The sequence below is a fragment of the Pelobates fuscus genome, chromosome 1, assembly GCF_036172605.1.
Source record: "Pelobates fuscus isolate aPelFus1 chromosome 1, aPelFus1.pri, whole genome shotgun sequence".
NCBI lineage: Eukaryota > Metazoa > Chordata > Amphibia > Anura > Pelobatidae > Pelobates > Pelobates fuscus.
The window spans coordinates 328013288-328038711 of NC_086317.1; the positions used below are offsets into that span (position 1 = coordinate 328013288).

The following is a 25424-nucleotide window of genomic DNA, read 5'->3' on the forward strand; positions in this document are numbered from 1 at the left end:
TACTGGGTGGCCACCATTTCATGTATCAGAGGCACATGGTGAGAACAATGGATGAAGCACATGGTGAGAACAATGGATGGCGGCCATTTTAACTCACAGACACTGTTTGGACTTTTCTACACGGTGCCATCTCACCGATATTTGGTTCACAAAGACATCGTGCAGTAGTTTTAAACTATACAACAGCAGACACATTAAACAGTAATTATTTTTCATATAGCCTGTATATGTTCTGCAGAATCTGCATTAAACTATATCTTCCAAACTACTGAACAGATCTGGGTGAATTGTGGATATGTGGTTCACCCAGATCCCCCGGTTCTTATGGGGTTATTGCATGTTTTGGGGTCCCTGTGATATGTTTTATAAAACTGTATTTCTCTGCCTGTGATAATTATATTACCCATTATGTTCAGTAATCATATCACAGGCAGAGGGGAGGATTTTGTGTGGGAGTGTCTGTGTGTATTGTACATATTGATTGGTTGTTCTGTAAAACCCTGTGGGCAGTACTATGTTTGTGGATTGGGAATAAAAGAGGCTGTATGTGCCAGTAAAGTCAGTTCTACTTGACCTCAAAACAAAGTGTTGTCTCGTTATTGGGGGAATTGGATTGTATGCTGATTGCCAGGAGTGTAAGCTGATTGTATGCTTTTCCTGTTCAGCTGTTTACAGCATTCATATGCTTGAGAGCATTCGTATGCATCTCTGGTTCGGTGGTTGCGGTGTCTGCTGCAGTGCTTGGAGTCCTCAGGAAGCGCTAGGAGCATCCTTTAACGGAGGTACCCAGTCGGGGTGCCCGTAGATCCGTTAAACAGTATATTTTGCAGCACATTTTCATGCCCATTTGGTTCATCTGATTTGTTTCACAGAATCTTTTTCAGCAAACAACATTTCCGAGAAGCCAAACCACCATATGCATGGCTGATTTTTTTTTTTCTGTCGTACACAAATCCAAAAAAATATTATTTTAGTATTACTATTATACAATATTGAATGCACAGTATTTATTTTCTCAGTTGTGAGCAATCAATTACCAACACAACTACTGTTTTGCATATGTGAATTTCACAAGCAAATAAAATTTGTTGAAAGAAAAATCCAATTTAAATAAAAAAATCTAATTTTATTTAACCCCTTAAGGACACATGACATGTGTGACATGTCATGATTCCCTTTTATTCCCGAAGTTTGGTCCTTAAGGGGTTAAAAAAAAAATACATCAATTTTTTCCCCATCCCTGCCACCCTATTTTCTTGCCTATTATAATAATGAGGAATTATCCAACTAATCACACTGTAGGAAAAATAAAACTTAAACCTTAAGGGAATATCATAAGGTGAGTTTCCTCATAGATTCTAATGTAAGGTCTTATTGAAAATTCATTGTAAAAAATTCACAGGAGGTCCTGTGAGCTTTGTTCTGTGCTGCATTGTAATTCGACACACGACTCTGTAAAAAAATTAAGAGACCATTCAGTGACGGCTTTCCAACACCCTCTGTCCTCTGTTGGTGAAACTGAAAAATGCATTGATTTGTAGAATTGCAAACAACGAAGCTATGTTTTCCATAGGTTTGAAAGTTGTGGTTGCATTATATATTTGATGCATTAATATGTAGTTTTTTTTTTCTTCAAGTTCCTCAAGTTATGTATGTTTGTTTATATGTATATGGATTTCACCACATGTTCAAGGACAAGTCACCAATGGTTAGCCGTTGTCCAAAATAAAGTTGTGTTAGTTCCATTGGGAACTGTGTGTCCTCTATGTATTTTTCAGGGATTCCAGTAACAGAGTTTTTGGAACTGTTGGCTGTTGTCTGATCTGTGGCACAAGTTAAGAAAAAAATAGGTCTGAGAGCCACAAGTGCATTTGTAAATACAGTAGTTGGAGGCACTGAGATTCAACACGAAAGAAAAATGCCGTCGCAAACCAAAACGAGGTCTGATACGCAGTGCGCTCCCAAGTACAGTGGGAGACTGCACTACCAGGACAACTGGACTTTATTAAACAATTAGAGATCCCTTAAAAGAGAAGAGAGAAGATTGGAGTATCTCTCTTACATGAGACCGAGGAAGCCAAGCAGGTAAAACGTATATCATGTAATAAAGGAATATTTGTTGTATATATACTATACTTTTGTTTTTATATAGATTATATGTTTTAATAAAGTTTATATTTTTTTTAAAATCGAGTATCCACTTTTCCTGCACTGCTTAAAGGGGTGGTATGGTCCTCAAACATACAATGCTGATATACTGAGATATTTCTAGAAAGGCTCTGTGTTTGTGAAATAAGTACCCTTTTTAAAGGGTTGTAGATGTAATCACATAAAAAAAAGACTTTAAATGATCCATTAAAACTGATTTGACCCATAGAAATAGTTTAATAAATAAATAGTTATAACAACCTTTGAGTTATACAGGCACAATGCATGTGCAAGCAAACACCCCTGTAGTTAGTTATAGCAACTGAGTGCATATACCAAAATGTGCTCTGGATGCACAGAACAAATAATATAAATTATCATGAATTGCCTATTTGTCCTACGAGAGCATCAGTACAGTGCTAAAAAAAAAAAAAAAAAGTTTCCCAGCTGATATTAAATAGAGTTTGCATGTAAGCCATCAAGGGAGATAAAACACCCAATATTCAATAACAAGCAATCCTTTAATGCCCATAGCCATTTTTTACTCTTATACTGAACACAAAAACAAGTTCCAAGTGGCTGAAAACAATGGTTGCAAACCATTTGTTGAAATCATATCTGCAATAGATCTCTTGTGGTCACTGAGTTGCTCCAGATAGTATTTGCTGGCAAAGAACCACTGGCTCTGGAAGCTCTGAATTTTAATTTCCATCTATTCTCAAATGAATATGGTAATTTAAAAACACTTGACCAACAAATCTTGTTTAATTAGAGCATAGGACATGTCAACAGTCTTCAACAAGCCTAAGATCTGCTCCACGACAATCATGTGATCTATTAAGGACAGGAAATATGTATGCTAATCTCCACTTATTCTGCAAAGGTTAGATAATTTGCCAAACTGTGAATCCATTACTGTGTCGCAAATATATTTTGAAGTTCCTCATAATGATATATAATTGTAGAACACAAATGCTTTCATTAGTGCTATTCCATATTGAATCATTGAATTAAGTTCCAGTGTTCATTAGCTTTTCGTTTATCCTATAACTGTTAAACGAACATGAGCTACTTAAATTGAGTATCATGCTGTTCTTTTTTCCATAAAAATGCTTGAGTTTAACCATGTGTGTTCAGCTGCAAGTTGCTCTCTCTGTACCAACAAAGCATCAAGCTCATAATATTTTCATATTTATTTTAAAATGTAATATTGGACAAGAGGATGTCAATCACTTTCAATCAATCATCAATATGCACATGATGCACTAGGGAGTGTTTTTAACCTTTAAAATTATTTATATTCTCAATAGCACACAATAACTCACAGTTTATTGGCAACTACAGGAACATCATGCAAAATCTCTTCGTATGGTTCCTCTTGAAATACTGCAGTTAAAGATGTTAAACTTTTCTTTCTTCCTTCTAAATGAGCTTCAGCTTTCAATAAAATGTCTTGAATACAATCTGTTGCAGCAATATCTACAATGAAAAATTAAAAGTAACGGAAAAAAAGTGATAAACACAATCAAAAAATCATTTTCCTTATCTGTGAATAGAAAGTGTTCTGTCAGAATTAAACCTTTATAAAATTCAGAATACATCAAACATACAATAAAGTTTACAAAGGGGGCGGGGCCAGACACCCAAGATTACCGGACGTGCTTCATAGTAGCTCCTGCTAACGCGAATATACATTGAGCACAATCCGCTTTAATCCTAACACAGGACAATTCTTGCTGCCAGCAGCTACATATCCTGATAAATTTGGAGAGCCTGAGCACATTGGATACTCACTTATTCCGACCTTGAAGCCTTTTGAGATTGTCGGCCTGGTAGCTGGAAGGGGCGGACGATCTCCCCACTTTGGGCATCTCACCATAAGCCGCTCACATCCCCTCTTTGGACCGGTGGGGGACATCCCGGTCCCCACTGAGTGCCCACCTGCAAACAGCCTGGTGTGGGGTGAATAGCAGTACCAAGTGATCAAACCTGCAGGACTGCATGCTCACAGCAGAGATGGCCACCACATGAAGACCTGGTATCTTATCGACGGAGCCTTTGAACACTTCTGGTCACAGTTCTGGGCCAAGCTTGAAGAACGGGCACGGAGAAAAGCAGTTACAGAAGTCTCTCAACAGCCTACTGCAACTATCAACCCGAGGCCTGCCCTGAACCACAGAGCCAAGATGCTGACTGTGAAGAAGCCAGGAGGAAGGGAGTAGAAAGCACTATCAGGAGACGCCAGCCTGCGATCTTCTGTTTCCTTCCTGGACCTGAGTCCATATGGGGAAATGTTTTTCCAAGCACAGCTCACATTCTCAAATAGTATTTACTCAGCATGGAAGCCAGTGGTCACGAGAAGGTCCCGAGGCCCTGTCCAGACTGTCAATGGCATTTGGGTACGTGAGGACCAAGTACTGAACTGTGATAAGGTCTGGGGCTGGTGGGGTAGATTTGCAGAGGATCAGACCCTTAATACACCACTAGGAGAGCTGCATTTGTTAGTGGGCATAATCTGACCACCCTCATTGGGAGCGTAGCAGGGCTCCCTCTTCCTTTAGGCCTTAAGGCTCATACTTGGCAGAGTAATGTACCCCTGAACCATCATTCACTCACCTTATGCTGTTAGTATCCAATCATACACTTGTCAAGCTTGCATTTGTCTTTTCTGAATAGATGGTACCAGTTGTATCATAACCTATGATAGACTAGCATGTTTTGTATAGTTACTTTTCTTTCTTATTACTAAAAAATGGTGCTGTTTCATGGCATGCCACACTAATGTTTTATACTATCTGTCATTTATTATGCTTGTCAGTGCTGTTGTGACAAGACAAGCTGGATTGTTATCTGTGCACAACAAAAATAAAGAATTATAAAAAAATATATATATTTTATAAAGTTATCAGAGTGGTTTAGTGAAGTCATGAGGTGTCTCTGGGAAAGTTCTTTATTTGTGTCTTCCCAAACCAGTTCCATGCCCCTGACATGGGAAATAATTGTAATAATAATAGTAATACTCCTCATAAAAATAATAATAAATGTCTAGCGCAATATAATACCAAAATGTCTCCTCTATATGAGTAGGCTAGTATACTGAAGGGTTTGTTTACTAAAATGTGAATTGGTAAGGAAATTAGAGCAAGGTAGCTGACTTGGAAAAAGAGCTGAACTGGAGAATTTTTACAGTTTGGCTATTTTGGCCTAGATATTGCAATTCCCTTGCAAAAAAAAAAAAGGCGAGAATGTCAAATTTAAGTTCAAAATAGCCAAACTGTAAATATTCTCAAAGATAGCTATGTTTCCACTTTGACTACTTTGGCCTTCAAATTTTTTTTTTCTCTCGTAATTCAGTAGATATATGCACCAAAGAAAATTGCATGACATTTTTTGTGTGTGTCCACTTTGAAGGTGTATGAAAAAAACAGCTTGCAAAACTGCAGACCTGGTATCTGCAGCTTTACAAGCCCTCCCCTCTTTAGGGAATATTACAGAGGGATAGGGGTTGTACTGTAGATGAGAGGGATGGGGTAAATGGACTGTACTGTAGAGGGATGGACTGTAGTGTAGGGTAGGGGCCTATTGTGTGGTGAGCAGGGCTATGACGTGGAGCTTAGAGCGTGTAGTGTGGGGAGATAGAGACTGTAGCATGTAGAAGATAAGGGCTGTAGTGTTAGGTAGGAAAAGGTTGTGTGGGGGCATGTTTAAAAAAAAAAAAATAATATATATATATATATATATATATATATATATATAAATAGTAGTTTTCTGGCACTCTTCCCTCTTCCACACAGCCTAATAATATGTCCAAAAATAATGAGAGCACTCAATGGTTTTGTGAAATGAAAAAATATGTATTCACAATCGCATATAAAAGATCAATGTTTCATCCGACAAACCGGCCTTTATCAAGATGCTAAACAGTTTAGAATCTGCAACATTTATAATAAATATCAAATAAATTAGACTTACCCCAAACCCGGTGAAACAACAGTGCACAGTGCTGTGCGCTGTCTGCCGGTACGACAAGCGGAACACCCCTACGTGCGTGACTACGTAATCCCTTACTCATGTGTTTAGCCGGATAGCATCCGATTGCTATGGTGACGAAAACCTGTCAGTCGTGAGGTGAAACCATTGAGTGCTCTCATTATATATGGATTTTCGTACCCCATCATTCTCAGGTCCTCTATCTGAGGCCTGGGAGTCTAAGGGTTCTGCACAGATTCTTAGCTGTTCGTATAACTGCACTCTTCTGGACAGCGATCTCAGATGTCCCATAAACTTGGGAGTCACAATCACAACTGGGACTACTACTGCCTTCAATTTCTACATCCTTTCTAGCTCTTCTTTCACGGGAGCTTTAATGAGCTGAAGTGGTCTGGGTGACTGTAGTGTTCCTTTAATGTCCATGGAACATTTTTGTAGATAAATCATCTGATTGTGATTTCTGATGCTGATTCAAATTAATTAAATTGAGGCCTTTGTTTCAAGAAAGGAAATGCACAAATAACATAGCACAAACATTAACATACGTCATGGAACAAATATTGACATAAGTTGAAAACTTTGGATAAACTTTTTAAAAAAAAACTAAATAAACCAATTCACAGTAGGTGAAAAGGTGAAACAAATAGAGAAAAATTAGAGAGTTAAGTAAAATAATGGTGATCAATAGAAGATGGAGAAGGTTTTTGTATGGGTGGCTAGGAAAGAATGGAAAAAAACCAAAGGTAGGATGGTGAAAAGACAAATATAAAGATTAAGAAAGGAGTTGTAAAACAAAATGTTAAGAGCTCATTAACTGCATCCATATAATTTGGGCTATGTGAATAAAGAGACAAAATAAGTGAACCCACCTTCTTACCCACTAAGCTAATATAGCAAAAGGTTTTTAGAGGCTCAGTTATGGTGACAGGAGGTCCACGGTGCTGGCACATAATTACTTGTATTGGTCAAACCGTTCACAAACAGTTTAACCTTATAGTACCCTTTTATGAATGGGCAGCTACTGATTGGCTTAGAGTGTAAGCTGACCACTCTAAGTCAATCAGTGGTGCCCCTTGCTGATCCTTCCCTTTACTTTCAATTATCTAGGATTTCAGAAAGTGAAATGACAGAGGGGAAGTACAACCATGAGGTTCATTATGTTGAAGTAGTTATGGTGCCCAAAAGGTTTCTTTAACTAGATTGCAATGCAGTACAAAAGAAAACCGTAATTTTGATTGTAATCTGGAATGTAATATGTCTGCATGAATGCATTTCTTTTCACATAAATGCATTTCGTTTTCTATCAGAATCCTTAGGGGATTATTAACAGAACTGGTAGTTGTGGAGAACGCACTAGGGACTAGGACAATAGTTGCAGAGCTGGAAAAATAGCTGTTTTGGATCATTTGTACTATTAGTGCTATAACATTTATATAGTGAATAGTCATTTCAAAATTCCCCCGTTTAATGTTTGCCATTATCACAATACACATACAGACCTGAAGGCTTATCCCCATTGCAGTTCAGAATATTGGGATTTGCTTGATGCCTCAGAAGCATTTTAACAAGACTTGTCTGCAAAAAAAAAAAAAAAAAAAAAATATATATATATATATATATATATATATATATATATATATACATACACATAGTTAGTCACAAAGTCACAAGTAACACAATTTCAAAAGCATGTTCTTTATGGAGATTTAATTCTGGGGTGTCACTGTTCCAAAATAAATTTGTAAAAAAGTTAAAATATTATAAATGTACAATAAAATAGAAAAGTCAAGGGACAAACAATCACTATTAAGAGTACTGGGAAGATAAAAAGGCACAGAAAATCAAATCTTGCTGTCTGATGCATGATTCCAATACATAAATCGTAAAATAATACTATTTGTAATTTCCCTGAAATGGGAAATAAGCATGTTAATGTGATTGGTTGGAACATCTATTATCGCTTTGCTGTTTTGATACATAGAAAGCTGGGCTCAAACATTCCTCTAGTGCTCTAGCCATTGGCGAGTAAAAATCCTGCCCTGGCTATTGATCCTGCAATAGCCTGTGAGGATCGCTAGTGCCAATCACATACTAAAGGGGTGGCAGAGGAGCAGTTCACCCCAGTGCAACACATTGGGGGTGTGCCATCAGGCTTATACCTTTGGCCCAGTGCACAGCCGCCTATGGCACACCGGCACTGGGGGAGCACATCACAAATGCAGGGTGACCAGCAGGAGGGGATGTGCTATCATCCTGCCGGTCACAGAATGTAGCGTACAGAACCGGGGCGAGGTTACAGGAGTTCCTCTACCTCTACATGGGAGGTACAGGAAAGGATAGCGAGGGAGGAAATGGGAGGCTGGGCGGATGAGACACAAGGAGAGGTTGGGGGAAATGGGACACATGAAGGGGCTTGGGGGATTGGGACACATGGAGAGGCTACAGAGGGGAATGAATAAGACACATGGAAGGGCTGGGGAGTGAATGAGCTACATGGAGGCACTAAGGGTATTGGTGGGTTAATCAGACACATGAAGGTGTTGAGGATTAATGAGACACACAGAGGGGCTGGGGGGGTTATTAGACACATGGAGTGGGCTGGGGGTGAATGAGACACACAGAGTGGCAGGGAAATTGAATGAGCCACATGGAGAGGCTGGGCTGGTGAATAGGACACACAGAGGGGCTGGGGAGGTTTAATAAGACAAGGGGAGGGGCTGGGTGGGACAAACAGATACACACAGAAGGGCTGGGGTACAAAGAGACACACAGAGGGTTAAAATACATAGTGGTCATGGGGGGAACAAAGACACACAGAGGGGCAGATGACGACTGTCACAAACGCACCCTACTTCAAGAGTGTGCGTTACGTAGTTGTGGTGGTGAAAGGGTTAAAGTTCACTATTTGTCTGCACTAGACCGGAAATAATGATGAAATCCCCCTTAACACCACCCACATTACTATGTTAACGCTGCCACCACCAAGACAATTTACAAATGGGGTGCCTTGGTCATACATTTTCACATGTTTCCACAGACACCCTTTGGTTAGGCACATATTGACACACATTCTGCCCTCCCTCCCAGCAAAGGTGCACTGGCAAACTTACACCTTGTAACACAGACAACTCTGGTTTTGGCACAGCCTTGCACGCATGCTCATTCTGCCCTCCCTTACAGCAACTTTGTCTTGGTACACTCTCACATGATATTGCAGACACCTCTTGTTCGGGCACAGACATGCACACATGCTCATTCTGCCCCCCCTCCAAGCAAGGAAGTCTACGTACACTTTTACATACTGCCCTCCGCATAGTAGAGCCCCTACAAGGCTTGGGTTGATAACACATATTACTTTCAGGCACATGCTGGAATAACAATTTACCTAAGTCTGTACCAAGTAATACATTTGCAGGGATATTCTCATCTACCCCCACATCTCTGAAACCCTTCCCCGCTCCCCAATCCAGATAAATTCTTGCCATTGGCACTACAAGACGTACTCCCCCAATTCCTTTAACCGCTAGAGTCCTACCAGGAATTAAGTCCTCAGAGCGCACTAGTTCTGGACGCGCAAGAGTCACATCTGCCCTAGTGTCCCCGAGTCCCACAGTTACCTCTTTTCCAACTCTCACAGGTTGCAGATTTACATTGGTGCTGCCCTCTGATCTGGTTACAAACAATACAGAGGATGTTGGTTCTGAGAAGCGTCCCTCCCCAGCTGATTATGTTGGCTGCCATTTCCCAGGGCAAGTAACACTGATGTGCCCCACTTGGGTGCAAATAAAACATCTGCGACTATCTCTTTGCCCAGAAATGGCACTAGCTCCCCATCTCCCTGAGGTAGAAGCTGAAACAAAAGATGGCCCACTAGACCTGGTAATGGGGAGTCATGGTGGGGTGGTCTTCCAGCTGGATGCTCCCTTGGCAAAACCTCTGCTCCGGTCCACTGTTGCTAGGTTGGCAGTGTGGAAATCTGCCAGCTCACCCGCCTCCAATGCTGTTTTGGGGTTCCCGTCCAGCAGCCATTCCTGAACATCGGCTGGGCAGAGATGCAAAAACTGTTCTTTAATGACCAGATCTTCCAAGCTTTCCAGGGTTTTGATCTCCAGCTGTCACGATTCCGGGAACCAAACACGCTAACACACACACAGAAATGGTGCAGTACCGGACCTTAGAGTGGCCGGGCTAAGCACACAGAGAATAGTCAGGAGACAAGCCGAGTAAGGGGAACCAGAAGACAGAATAACGAGAAAAAAGCCGAGGTCAAAGGGTAGGAGAAAGTCACAAAGTCAGATAAACAAGCCAGAGAGTACGTAACCAGAAATACAAGTTCAGTAGCAATACTAGCAAGCAAAGACCACAACAGGGCAGAGAGGAACAGGAAAGGTAAGTATTTAAATCCATCGGTTAATTCTGATTGGTTAATTTCAAATCAGAGTTAACAATCACACGTGGGAGATATCTAGACCTCCCACTGTGATTGAGGCACTGTGCCTTTAATGCCGGGTCAGGTGGCTGACCCCGGCGTTTATTAAAATGGGTGGTCTCCCAGCGTGCAGCGTCATGCATGCTGCCGCTGGGGGACGCAGAGGAAGACTCGGGCGGCATCCGTGGCTGGGAGGATGCCGCCCGCCGAGCGCACACCAGGAAGGGGACCGCAGACAGCTGGAGGGTAAGTGCCGCGAGCGGACTGCAGCCTCCCCTCACAGCCGCCCGCGGGATCCTGACACCAGCTCTCTAGTCCATTGCTGGAATTCTGTCGCCAGGTGTTCCACAACTGCTACATAACCTTCTGTGGAACGCTTCTGCAAAGTCCTGAATTTCTACCAGTACACCTCAGGAGTAAGGTTGTACCATCTATGCAAGGCAGCCTTAATCATATCATAGTCCTGGTCAGACTCTGCTGGAAGCACAGCAAATGCTTCCAGTGCAGGACCTCTGAGACCAGGGGTGAGGTACCGTGCCCACTGGTTCTTACATGGCTGGTACTGTCTGCAAACCTTTTCAAAACTGCGCAGGAAAACATCCAGATCCAAAGTTGGAAAATTCTCTGCACGTTATTTGGGTGGAGAAGAATCTCTTGAATCAATACTCCTAGGTATGGCAATCAACCTCTCCAACTCAGCTATTTTTAGCTAATGCTCTCCGCCAGCTTGGCACTCTGCAGCCTCCCTCTCAGCTTGACGCTCAGCAGCCTCCTGATATTTAAGGATAGGCTGTAGTCTTTGGTTTGTATCTGCTGAGTCAACATATTTTAACACAGTTTGTAAGTAATAATCCAAGGGACCTCCAGATCTCGGCACATCATGGACAAAAGCTACAGGTATCTCCTCTGCAGTGTTTGAGGCATCACTTTGCAAAGTCCACCAGTGCTTGTAATAGCTCCTCTTTTGTTTTTCCCCGACAGGGAATAGATCTCTCCTGGAAAGCTGGTCTAGCGCTGCCTTGGACTGCGCCTGGTACGCAATTTAGTATATAAAAGATAGCAAAGAAAGGGGAATGTTGAGGTGTAAATATATTGTATATGCACTGAATTCAGCCTTTGGAAATAGAGACACAATTTGTTTTAGTGCCTGGATTAACCAGCAAAACTAACACTAAAATCTTGTACAAAAAGATGAAAAAACTTTTAGTTATCCCATGATTACCACCAATTTGTCACGAACGCAACCTACTTTAAAGGACCACTATAGTGCCAGGAAAACATACTCTTTTCCTGGCACTATAGTGCCCTGAGGGTGCCCCCACCCTAAGGGTCCCCCTCCCACCGGGCTGGATGGAGAGGAAGGGGTTAAACTCACCTCTTTCTCCAGCGCCGGGCGGGGAGCTCTCCTCCTCCTCTCTGCCTCCTCTCCTCCTCTTCAATGCTTTCCTATGGACGCTGGCGTCTTCTCCCTGTGATTTTCACAGTGAGAAGCGCGTAAGCCCTCTATCGGCTGTCAATGAGACAGCCACTAGAGGCTGGATTAGCCCATTTATAAACATAGCAGTTTCAGAGAAACTGCTATGTTTATAGAAAAAAGGGTTAACCCTAGATGGACCTGGCACCCGGACCACCTCATTAAGCTGAAGTGGTCTGGGTGCCTATAGTGGTCCTTTAAGAGTGTCTGTGACTTCGTTTTGGTGGTGAAAGGGTTAAAATTCACTATTTGTCTGCACTAGACCGGAAATAATGATAACATCCCCCTTAACACCACCTTCACTTTAGCATAATAATTTAACTATTACTATTTTAATGCTGCCACCACCAAGACAATATACAAATGGGGTGCCTTGGTCCCCCAGGTAACTTAATAAGAAAACCCCACCAAATATAACTTAGCATTATATCGAAGCAATTGCAAATCATTAATTAGTCTCTTCAGGTAACGTGATTCTTAAACAAACAAAAGCAGAACTTAATAAAGGAATATTTATTATGAGCAAAACAATTGTCACAGTGCATACAAAAATATAGATGACTATCAAATTAGTAACACCAACAACAGATAAAAACAAAAGGGATAGAATAACAGAAGTCCTAATCACTTACTCAGTTTTCAAAGTACAATTTCTGCCACAGGGGGTCTCTGATAAGAAAGATGGTGACTCACTTAGAATTAGACTTTGGCCCCTGAAGCAAGAACAATGTACACTTCAGTATCATTAGAGATATACCCTGTGAATTACCAAGCCATGCCCAGAGGTGGAGACAAGATACTATAAGTGACCACCCCCCCTTGTGTTTCAGACCAACATCAATCCAAATGGAAAATCTTATGTACTTGCCACAGAGATAATAATTGCATCTATGAATGTTTTACCATTTCTCCATTCCATATATATGTCACACTTTTTACTAGTGACCAAATATAGTGGACATCCCAATCCCTTCCCATATGGTTAAATTATACAAATCATGTTTGGGTTTGATTAGAAGATTGTGCTGGTCACATTCCAAATATATAGAAAATAAATCTTTATTATTCTGTGGGTAAATATTAATGTTTCTTTCTTTTGGATATGATACTGGAACACAAAGCTTGTTTTTTCTCTTTTCTTGAAAGCTAATGATTATTACCATATCAAAGAAATCCACCTATAAATTAAAAGGCAGAGGCCATATCCCTGAAGTCAGCTAATTTACATTGGAGCTAGACTTCCAGGCCACTTATGTGTGACTTCTCACACCGTACAGAGCTTTTGATTAATCAAAGGATCATTGCACATGGTAAACCATCTGCTACCTTTCACATTCCTATGCAATTAACACTACCCCTTCTGTCATCTGAACTGAACAAGTTACATTAATATTCTATTGTGCAACAATGAATTATGCACCTTTGGCTTGACAATGATTAAGAGACACAGAGAAAGGTTTGGGTGTCAAAGAGGCACACAGAAGGGCTGAAGGACAAAGAGACAAACAGAGGGACTGTGAAAGGGGAAAAAAGAGACACACAAAGGGGTTCGGGAGAAACAGATGCACAAAGGGGATGGGGGAAGAAAGAGGCCTGCTAGCCAGCCAGACACACCAGTCAAACTTATGGCTTATGGCTACTGTGGCCAGCCAGCCACAGTAGACAGCCTGCCAGACAGCCACAGCAGCCATCCTGCCTGACAGGTGGCCACAGCAGCTGTCCTGCCTGCCTGCAGGCCACAGCAGCCAGTCTACTTGCTAGCCGACCAGTCTGTCAGCCAGCCTCCCAGCAGCAGTAGCCAGCAACAGTAATTAAGGTGAAAATAGCCAACAGAGAGCTGTTATATTACTTTATTGTGTAGTGTTAGAGAGTGTTAGTGGCCCATTAGACTCCATTAGAAGAGGCCTTAAGTAAACTCTTTCTAACATAGAATTTACAAATTTGTGTAATAAATATTCTTGAAAATATAAAAAAGAAATGTGGGTGTTTTTTACATTTTAAATCAGAGATCCCATTACAAGACGGCCAAGACTGCTCTCCTCTCCATTCTAATAAATTATGTAGTAATAGGAGATAAGTAGTGGCATGTAACTTATAGGCTGGGCTAGCTGCATAGGACTTGAAATTTTGAGTTGTGGTGGCATTGACATGAACATTAGCATGGATATATTTAATCCAGTAAATCAGTCACTGTTTAAAATTGATTTTCTGCATGCCTCTTGTTATATTCTCCTGATGATGGTCTCGCTCCACCTTGTTGTAAGGTGTGTAATTTTCAGAGTTATTTTGGAAACGAACATTGGAGGAAGTGATAGGTGCCTAACCATTCATTTTATCTGAAAATTATGTGAAAAATGTTTTCCAAAAAGCTAAATAGACTTGTGTCCTTCATCACATACTGCAGATCAACCATGGAAAAGTAATATAGTAAACCATGCACCAAATAAGATAAGACTGCTCTTCGTTCCACCCTTCCTATATCATGCCAAGTCTGTATTATGTTGAAATAAAAATATTAGAACTTGCCTTTGGGGGTGAAAGTAGATATGTTGGAGCAACTAAGTGCTGCGGCTTTTTCTACTTTTCCTATTTGATTATATATTTATATTGTATCTAACAATAAAATAAATTCTTTATTTTCACTTTGTTATTTAGGATTTCAATATAATGCAGTCAATTATTGCTCCAGAAGTTTAAAATAACAATATTACCATATTTTAAATGTTAATGAGAACAGAAATCATTTACCTGCCTGTATTTTGCAGCCAGATGAAGTGGGGTCCAGTATTGGTTATCAGCTGCATCTGGATCAGCATCATGTTCTAAGAGGTGATGAACTACATCCTTATAGCCATAAGCACAGGCTATGTGGAGCTGCATATAAACATATGTCAAAAGTAATGTTAAAATTGTGTTTAAAGAAAGTTACTGCAATTATTATACCAAAAGCAGAAACATGTGACCAGAGTAATTGCTTGTGTTGCCATCAAACATGACTACAACTAAAATCTATGCTGTCCTTATGGTCCATAGCAATACTTACCCAAAGACATTTGGTATGGCAATAACGAGCAAACTGGAATAATTACTATTGCAATTATAAAGCCATCCAATCCCAGTAGTGGTCAAGGATTCCAAAATGTGTATGTATGACAATGTATGTATCTCCAGTGGTCTCTGAACCATGTTCCTTTAGGAATGTATTTTGTAGCTTTACATGATTGACTCATGAATGTATAAAAACAAAGCTCAACATTTCCATTCGAGTGGAAAATTGAGCAATGGCAAGAGAGTTTTAGTGAGCTGTCAGAATTTTAGTGTAACCACCGCAGCAGCTTCAAATATTGTCTCTTCTCCCGGTCTACTCACAGGTTCAGAATCCTATTAACTAGCCCATGTTGTTGTAGGGGCCGGCAATATACACTGAGTGTACATTCCAGCTCAGCCCCTCACAGCACAGGTGCAATTTACTGTATTAGCAATTTATGGAAGATTTTAAGAAACAGGTGTGAAAAGGCATTCAAAAAGTGAAAAATAAAGTTCTGATAGCTGCAAAAACTCGATAAACACTGTGATTTCTCAACACAGCAATACTAATAATAACCAATACACAATAGGAGTGTACTTAAAATATTAATATTATTATTTAGGAATGTGCATGGGCAAAACATTTGGTTCGGTTCGGCACTTCCGAAATTCGGGCCTTCGGCACTTTGGCAATTCCCTAACCTTACCTCAACCCCTAACCGTTACCCTACCCCTAACCCTACTAGGGTGGGGTAGGGTTAGAGTTAGGATTAGGGGTAGGGGTAGGGTGAGGTGTCCAAATTGCAGATATTCGTTCGAATTTAAATTTGGACCGAAACAAATTGCACAAGTATATTATTATTATTATTATTACTGATATTTATATAGCGCCAGCATATTCCGTAGCACTTTACAATATTATCAAAGGGGGAGATTTAACAATAAATTAGAAAATTACAAAACTTACAGGAACAATAGGTTGAAAAGGGCCCTGCTCAAACGAGCTTTCAGTCTATAGGAGGTGAGGCGTAAAACCCAACAGTACAGGAGGTAGCAATCAAACAAGGTGGAGTGAAGCAGAGCTGGAGGAGAGCATATAGTGCTGCCCTTTCGGAGAGAGCAAGGGACAGGTATGTGAGGTAGAGGTTACTCTGGGAGTCCATAAGCTTTCTTAAAGAGATGAGTTTTGAGGCACTTTTTAAATTAATGAAGACTAGGGGAGAGCTTGATGGTCGTAGGCAGGCTATTCCAAAGGAAAGGAGCCACCTGCGAGAAGTCCTGCAAGTGTGAGTTGGCTGTACGGGTGCAAGCAGCAGACAGGAGAAGGTCATGGGCAGAGCAGAGAGACCAAGAAGGGGCATACCTGCATATCAGTGAAGAAATATAGGGGGCTAGAATTGGTCAGTGCTTTATAGGTGTGGATTAGTACCTTGAACTGACTCCTATAGGATACAGGAAGCCAATGTAAGGATTGACAGAGGGGAGAGGTGAGAGAGGAGTGACAGGAGAGGAAAATCAGTCTAGCTGCAGCAGTCATTACAGACTGTAGTGGGGCAACATGACTCGTGGGAAGACCTATTAGGAGAGAGTTACAATAATCCATGCGAGAGATTACTAGAGCAAGGACAAGCTCCTTAGTAGCATCTTGTGTAAGAAAGTGGCAGATGGAGCTATGTTTTTAAGGTGGAATCTTCAGTTTTAGAAAGATTGAATTTAAAAAAAGAGGGAGGACATCCAATCAGAGATGGAAGAAAGGCAAGCAGTGACATGTTGCAGGACGGCAGGGGAGAGGTCAGGGGAGGAGAGGTATATCTGAGTGTCATCGGTGTACAGTTGGTATTTGAATCCAAATGAGGTACTAAGTTTGCCAAGATAGGCAGTATAAAGAGAAAATAGAAGGGGACCAAGTACAGAGCCTTGGGGGACTCCAACAGAGACAGGACGAAGGGAGGGAGGGAGGTGGTATCATTAGAAAATGAGACACTGAATGTGCATTGGGAGAGGTAGGAGGAAAACCAAGAGAGGACAGTGTCACAGAAACAGAATGATAGAAGAGTTAGGAGAAGGAGAACATGGTCAACAGTGTCAAAGGCAGTAGAGATTGCCCTTTGGATTTAGCTGAGATTAGGTCATTAGTGACTTTAATAAGAGCAGTCTAAGTAGAGTGGAGGGGGCAGAAACCAGACTGAAGAGGGTCAAGGAGAGAATTGGAATTGAGGAAGCAAGTCAGACGGGTAAAGACAAGTCTTTCCAGAAGCTTTAAGGACAAAGGGAGCCGGGATATGGGACGATAGTTAGAAGGGGAGGACAGGTCAAGAGATGTTGGTTGTTTTTTTTAAGATGTGTACTACAGTAGCATGTTTAAGGGCAGCAGGGACAACACCAGAAGAGAGAGAGATCATTTGAAGATGTATGTTAAGGAAGGCGCAGGATAGAAGGAGAGAGATCTGATAAGGTGAGACGGGACAGGATCAAGTAAGCAAGTGGTGGGAGCCACTTTTTCAGTTACGGATCGTTGCTTCTGTTAAGGCTAGTAAGTCTAGGGAACGAGAGATGAAAAGGTTGTGCACAGCAGTGGATTTAGAGAGATATCACCAGCTGCTAGGAGCAGAAGCATAGAGACTAAGATATGGTGTGAGTAGGATTTTAAAGTTTATATAGAGGTTTTAGAAAGGGTTGGTGGAGATAGGCTGGACAGGTATTAGTAGAGTGCATGGGATGAAAAGAGAGGAGAGGGAAGTAAAGCTGGAGCAATGAAAATGTTGCTAATTAGAGAGGTAAGAGTGAAAATAAAGAATACAAGGGAGAGCATTCTCTAAGGAGAATGAAAGGAGTTTATATAATAAAGAAAGACAATTAAATTTTTTATTTATGCAAAATTAGATGAGGTGAGATCTTGAGTCACATGAGAGATGAGAGGGGTCAGGGGTTGGAGGTAGGGAGCGTGATAGTTGAGCAGGTGATGAGGGTTTGAGAGACATAATTAGTGTGTTTGGAAAGTCAGGTAATTTGTGCTATCTATAAATGTAGTGAGTTCCTTGGGGTGGTGTGGATACTTATACTTTTCTCAAACTTTTTCAATGTATATAAGAACATAAATTACATTGAAAAATAATTGTCATGTGCATTCAATTAGAAATACCCAAAAGTAATTATATTAAATGTCTAATAAAGGAATAAATCTAATAATGCACAGTAAAATGTGATATGCCAGATGTTACATTGATAATGATCCAATGTAATGGCAATGAAACCTATAAAAGAAAAAAACAAATAATCTTTAAAATAAAAACGTAAAAGCAATCCTTTTCTTTGAAAAAAAAATATATGTGTTAATATAAAATAATATAATATAAAATAATATAAAAAATTTATAAAATATATATATTTCTCAATATTATATAAAAACAATTTCCACTAAACATATATTTGAGATTAGATTACTTTAATAAAAAAGATGAACATTAAAAAGCAACAGCTTACCAGAGTAACTCCTTCATCATTCTTTTCATTAACACTTCCACCTCCCGCTACCAGCTGCTTGACATCAGAAAACATGACCTTTGCTCTTTGAGTTCTCATCTGCCGCAAGGAGGACAGATCAATCCCTGTAATATTATGAATATCTAAAATGAACAGCTTGTATTTTTTGTTTCATTATACTAAACAAAGCTACATGATTGCCTTCGTTACAATGGTGTTCATAAAATATACTTATGTGCAAACAATAAATGATTGTTATTAAAGTAACATTCCTAGCATAATAAGGATCTATGCACCTTGTCTTGTTACTGAAAATTCTTAATTAGTTAAAAACATAAAGGCTGCAAACAAATTAAACATTTCTTCACAAACCTCTATAAACTCTCTCCTAACTTTCTAAAAGTGAACCTGAAGTTTGAGGACACATATAGCCCCAGTGTAGAGGTGTCGCTCATTATATTTTCACTAGACATGTGAAATTTGTTTAGTTCCCAATCTATTTTTTTTTTTAAATCAGACAAAATTCAGCAATTTGGAAGCATCTGAATTTCCAAATTCTTTACAAACCGAAAAATAAATGAAAATGAACAAGTTTAGAACAAATATAACTGGAATATTTTGGATCCATTCATTTTCTTAAGTATTTGAAACAAAATTAAGAAAAAGTTTTTTTTCCCCTTAAGTCTGCTCTTTCAACTGCTTAGTAGATAGCTTCCTAATTTGGTATGCTTATGTGGGATTTCCATAATTTACTGTACCAAATTAGGGACTTAACTACTAAGCATCTGAAGGAGCAAAATGGTGAAAAGTTGTTTTCTTAATTTTGGTCTTTAGGCAATTTAGTAGTTAGCTTCTTAATTTGGTACCCTTATAAGGGATTACCATTTTAACGATACCAAATTAGGGATTTATCCGCTAAACCGCACCCTAATTTGGTATCCATCTGATTAACGTCAATAATAGTGCCCAAATTTTTTCCCTTCCGAAATTATTCAGAATTTTATTTCATTCATTCACATTTGATAATTTACCAAAAATTTGAAAATTAACAAATTGAAACAAAACCATTTTTGGCCCGTGCACAATTTTCACTAAGCTAATAGAAGTCACTGAGCAGAGGTTCATGAAATATTATTAGTGGTTCCACTAAAAACAATAGAAGTGCTGGAATTGGTAGATACATACCATTCACTTTCTGATCTCTGGGATGTATATTTATGGTAAACCTGAGAAATTCAGAGCTAATTTTGTGGACCTTTTTGTTTTTAATACATTTTCACTGTAATTCGATCTAAAAGTTGTTATCAGTAGCCTCGAGTGTCATTGTAAAGTTCTATTATTTATCACTTTTTCGTTCAAGCTATATTTAGTAAGGTCACTGTAAATAAAGTCTTATCATTGATATTTGTTTACTAAATAGAGCAATTTAAAATCACTGAATTATATTTTGTATAATGGAAAATATTATTGATGAGTAAGGTCAAAATTTACATTTTAGAACTTAAAACAGGAAATTAACAGCAGATAAGAATTTTATTCCAGAGCATTTTGGATGTGTGGAATAGAAATAATCCATCATAAGAATAAATGGTGTTAAAGCGGCTGTTAGGACCAGCGTCTGTGCTTTGAATGACAAATACGATAACTAAATATTATCCTTTATTTATTTAGCTTCTGATATCTTCAATACTAGAAATGTTTAAATAAAGGTTATTTCAAAAAGTCAAAGAGATATAAAAGACATACAGTAAGTTTTAAAGACTGTGTTCACTGCATTCTAAGAATATAAAATAATTTCCTCACTGTCCTACTTGCTCTGTAATAGTAGGTGTACACTATCTAGTTAATCACAGACAAATTACATTAATTATTTAGGCTTAGAAAAGTCCTATACTGCTAAGTAACCCAGCTGTTTTTGTCAGAAACATCTCATGGAAACAAATGGATGGTCATTAATTCATTCTTCAACAGCTGAGAGTGTACTGTCAAGACAGATTCTATTAGACATAGTATTTATGTTCTCAATGTACTTGGTGAATATGTAGCAGCTCCAAATCTCAGGACAGACACAGAACAAGTGCATATTTGTTACATAACCTTGTTCAAATTACACTTTTGTTGTACTACGAGTATTGCCAGTAGCAGCAATTTTCTGTGTTTTTTTTTTTGTTTTTTTTAGTGACTCAATGACCTATAGATATTTATTTATGCACCGATCCTATTCCATGTGGCAGAAGAGAAATGATGAGAGGCGCTAGAAAACTGGTCTGTGGTTTGTTTTAATAATGAGAAGGTCTATGTGAGAATGGGAGATGAAGAACTTATTTATGTACGAATAGAATTTGTCCAAGTTAAAAACAGAATACATAGTGACTGGAGTTCTGCCTCATTGTCCTGTCCTACACATCTCCATCCCAAGTTTCAGAAACCTGGATATTTACCCTTACAAAAATGGCCAATAGGACAACTCAAGAAAAAAGGCCAGAGTGAATCAAAGGCAAAGAGAAAAATTCAGGTGAAAACAAATCTCTGTTCTAGGAATAATACCTCCAGAATAGCTCTGGAATCACATGGCAGGACACATCAATATGTTCCTGTCTACTTAAGTCTACTGCTCACAGTCAATGTGTAAAGATGGTCTGAATGTCCTTCTCTCTTATCTTTCCAATACAATAAATGGGTTGGATGCTATATATGTGTCCAACTGATCATGGTAGATAAGTATTTTATAAAGCGCGCTACCAAGAAGGAGAAAAAAAAGTAAGGAGGAAATGTTGGGCAATAAGGGAGGAGATGTTGGTCAAAGAACTGACTCAGGGGTAACCCAGAGAAAGAGGCCCGCATTAACATACCGGTTTCATTTGAGCAATGCAAGGATGGAGATGGAATTTATTTGCTAGAGCAGTATTTTTCTGAGAAATGCCCCAGAGAACTCTATAAGTGTAGTTAGTGAACCAATCAAGTACTTCTGGTCAATAAAGTAAATAGTTCCTTTGATGATGTAAGATTAATGAAAGTTAAAAAAGGTCACAATTTATTTTACTAATTCCCGATTTAATAACTTCCCATTGATTCATAAATGATCATTTACATTTTGTAATTCTATCATCACAATAATAATTAACTATTTGCAAGTGACAACATATGATAAGCATTTGTGTACTAATGCATTAATACACGATGTACTAAAGTTGTTTTTATTTGCTTTAATGGGTATGCCATTTTCTTTATGAAAATGATAATATGGCCTTTTATTAATTACACTTTTAATTTATGTCACGGTAATTAGTATCTCAAGGGGCTACATGTACAATGAGCAGATATATACATATCTACCAGAGAACATTAATAAGTCATAATGATCGATGATAATTATATTTTTAATAAGCCATTACAACCTCTAGTTACTTGGAATTTAAAGAGCAGTACACTGTTCATTTGATTTTCTTAATGTGTTTGTAAAGACAACCACTGATGAGAATACTTGACATTGTGGATGTTTGTGAAATACATTCACATAATGACCAGCCTTCATTCTGGCAGCCTAACCATCAAGGGAAATACAGAACACAAAGGTCTGCAGTACCAAGATTATTCAGCACTAGTTATATTATATTATATTCATGTTATGTGTCGTCATAAAAATTGTATTTGTGTAAATGTCGTAATGTTGAAAAATTCATATACCAAATGATTCAAAGTCAAATATAAAACGAATAATTCCATTTCATACCATTTTCTTTTAAATACGTGAGAAGTATACAGCTGGATTCTGTCCCGTCAGTGGCATAGTCAAGAGCTATGTTTCCATTCACATCCTGCAGCAGAACATTGGCCCCTGACTAAAGAGAAAGATAACATGTTAAATGTAGAATATTTTAATTAATCTAGCCTGGTATTTCACCGAAAGTGATTGTTAATCAATGCATTTAAATTTTCCAATACTGAAGATACCAATAGTGTGGGAGTAACATTTACTACCGATAGACAGGGAAGGGGGGTGCACCAGTTTAGAATGTACTATATTCTATAGTCTTCGTGTTCTTTCACTTTCTTACATAATTTGAATTATTTAAGAAAGGTACCGTATTTTTTAATGTCATTGTTATATGTTAAATCTGTCTTACACAGCATAATATAAGATTGCTTTATAAAACAAGCAATGTGAATGAACAATGCTTTTCTAACTAGCTGATTATATACATTCTCTTTATCAACTCAACCAATCCTCATTATATCAAATAATAAGATTTTAAGAGCAGTTGCTTTTTATTTTCATTGTAAATCACTATCATATTTTGTAATTAGGTACAATACTTGGGGCTTACTATGTGATGACCACATTGACTCTAACTGAAATACTCATCGAGCCTTTTGGATACTTAAAAGGACACTATAGACACCTGAACAACTTTAGCTTAATGAAGCAGTTTTGGTGTATAGAACATGCCCCTGCAGCCTCACTGCTCAATCCTCTGCCATTTAGGAGTTAAATCCCTTTGTTTATGAACCCTAGTCACACCTCCCTGCATGTGACTTGCACAGCCTTCCATATACACTTCCTGTAAAGAGAGCCCTATTTAGGCTTTCTATATTGCAAGTTCTGTTTAATTAAGATTTTCTTATCCCCTGCTATGTTAATAGCTTGCTAGACCCTGCAAGAGTCTCCTGTATGTGATTAAAGTTCAATTTAGAGATTGAGATACAATTATTTAAGGTAAATTACATCTGTTTGAAAGTGAAACCAGTTTTTTTTTTCATGCAGGCTCTGTCAATCATAGCCAGGGGAGGCGTGGCTAGGGCTGCATAAATCGAAACAAAGTGATTTAACTCCTAAATGACAGTGAATTGAGCAGTGAAATTGCAGGGGAATCATCTATTCTATACACTAAAACTGCTTTATTTAGCTAAAGTAATTTAGGTGACTATAGTGTTCCTTTAACTCACTGAAATTTTCATCAATGACAATTTTGTCCAATTGCCAATGATCCTCTTTTTATTTTATTTTTTTAAATGACATTGCAAATAAGTAAGAAAAGACCATAAATCTTGCACATTTTGGTCCATAGTACTATTAGTCATACAACGATCAATTAAGGATGCTGGGTTCAATAAGCATTTTTATCTGATTTTATCTGAATCTGTACTATGTCAAATTCTTCTTTAGGACTCATGGATTTTAGAGTAAGAGTTTAATGAATAAACCATTTACAGTTATAAATGCCACATATCTGATTTATTGTTTTCAATTGTCTGCCTTATTCTAATACATGCATCCATATGAAATGTTTTATTATTTTATATTTTATGAAATCGCATACTAAGTGTTAAGTGTGTCTACCAATTTTTCCTGCCTTTAATACAAGAAAATGAGTATTACCAAGTATGTTTCCTAAGGATGATTGTAAAAATTATTCTAAAGAAAAATGCAGGAAAATTGGCATATTTAACCTTTCAAGTTTGCTCTTCAACTTTAACTAATGTGTTTTTCAGTGTATTCTAAAGATCATGCATTAGCTAAAATACCTAAAGTGTTTGCTGTAGTTACTTAGTCTATATACAAATACTCTGCCACTGTTTTGTTTTTTTACTGAAAGACCACTCTGCTCAGACAGGATTTGCTTTGTTGTGGTTTCTTTATACCTAAGAGGGTGTTATTTTGTTCAGATAGTGCTTGGTTTATTGACTTTGCGTGTATTCTGACTACTCTGATTTCTGTTAACTTTGCAGGCATGTTTTAGATTACCATGGGTAATCTATAGGAACTATGTTAAATCAGACAGGTTAAGATCCAGGAATACAGTTATTACGTCATGTAATTTTGTTTCAATTTTATCGATTAAAATGTTGGATGCCACAGTCATACGTAAGTCTGAATGTACCAAATTTAGGTGAATTTCATAGAATTAGAATTTCATCCTAAATTTTACAAGCATTATATAATGTTTGGTGAGTTAACTCCAAAATTAATATTCAGGCAGTACTGTTTTCTATTTTCAGTGGAGAGCAGCTTTTAACATATATAGTGTTCTGTAATATGTTGTTGCTTGCGTCTTGTGGAAAATAACTTTTGAGGCACACAGCTAACCCTTTATTTCCATTTTTTAAATATATATTTTTATATATAATTTCAAAACATAGAAATAGGACAACCAGAATATATATATATATATTATATATATATATATATATATATATATATATATATATATATATATATATATATATATATAAATAAAAATATTCAAAGTCTGGCACTCTGCCTTAAAGTTGATTCACTTGCAAAAAAAGCCTCGGTGCTGCAAAGCGTAGGTATATATACAGGACATAGGAAGAGCACTCCAGAGGTCTTATTCAAAGGTATTTATTCGGTGAGAAAATCAATCGACGTTTCGACCATACGGTCTTTATCAAGATATAAAAACAAATGAAACAGTGACAATATATAGCCAAACCAATAAAAGACATGATCACTAACCTGAAAAAGCTGTGTATCCCCAAGCCATGTGTGAACACCAGTGTGTGATTATGAGTAAAACCGGAGTGATCCTGTCGGTGACTGATGACGTCACAGGAGTGCGACCGGAAGTAATCGTGTGAGTGTATCTAGGTAACCTAGGTTACCAGTCCGTGAATACCCAACTAAGCAGATATGTGAAGTAGTAATTAAAGGAATATGGATCAAGAATTAGACTGCTAATGATGCTGGATATTTCTAACTAGATATATAATGTGTATACATTAGCTAATCTTATAACGGAAGAGGTTCCAGAGCGAGATAGCAAGCGATGAAGATAATGTATAAAAATAAACGGGGGATGGAATAGAAGAGATCAGAAATATGTATAGCCTGAGAGTTAAGAAGTGTGTAAT

The 25424-nt window shown here is 38.4% G+C and overlaps 1 protein-coding gene across 1 annotated transcript in view; it reads right to left on the reverse strand.

Moving 5' to 3' along the window:
- Positions 1 to 25424, reverse strand: part of MYO16 (myosin XVI) — a 312032-nt gene that overhangs the window by 202992 nt on the left and 83616 nt on the right. The window contains exons 5-9 of the mRNA XM_063459903.1: positions 22285 to 22393; positions 18552 to 18676; positions 14790 to 14915; positions 7638 to 7713; positions 3474 to 3627 (exon numbers count right to left, since the gene is read on the reverse strand). Of these exons, the coding sequence (XP_063315973.1) occupies positions 3474 to 3627; positions 7638 to 7713; positions 14790 to 14915; positions 18552 to 18676; positions 22285 to 22393 (590 nt within the window). The remainder of the gene's footprint in view (positions 1 to 3473; positions 3628 to 7637; positions 7714 to 14789; positions 14916 to 18551; positions 18677 to 22284; positions 22394 to 25424) is intronic.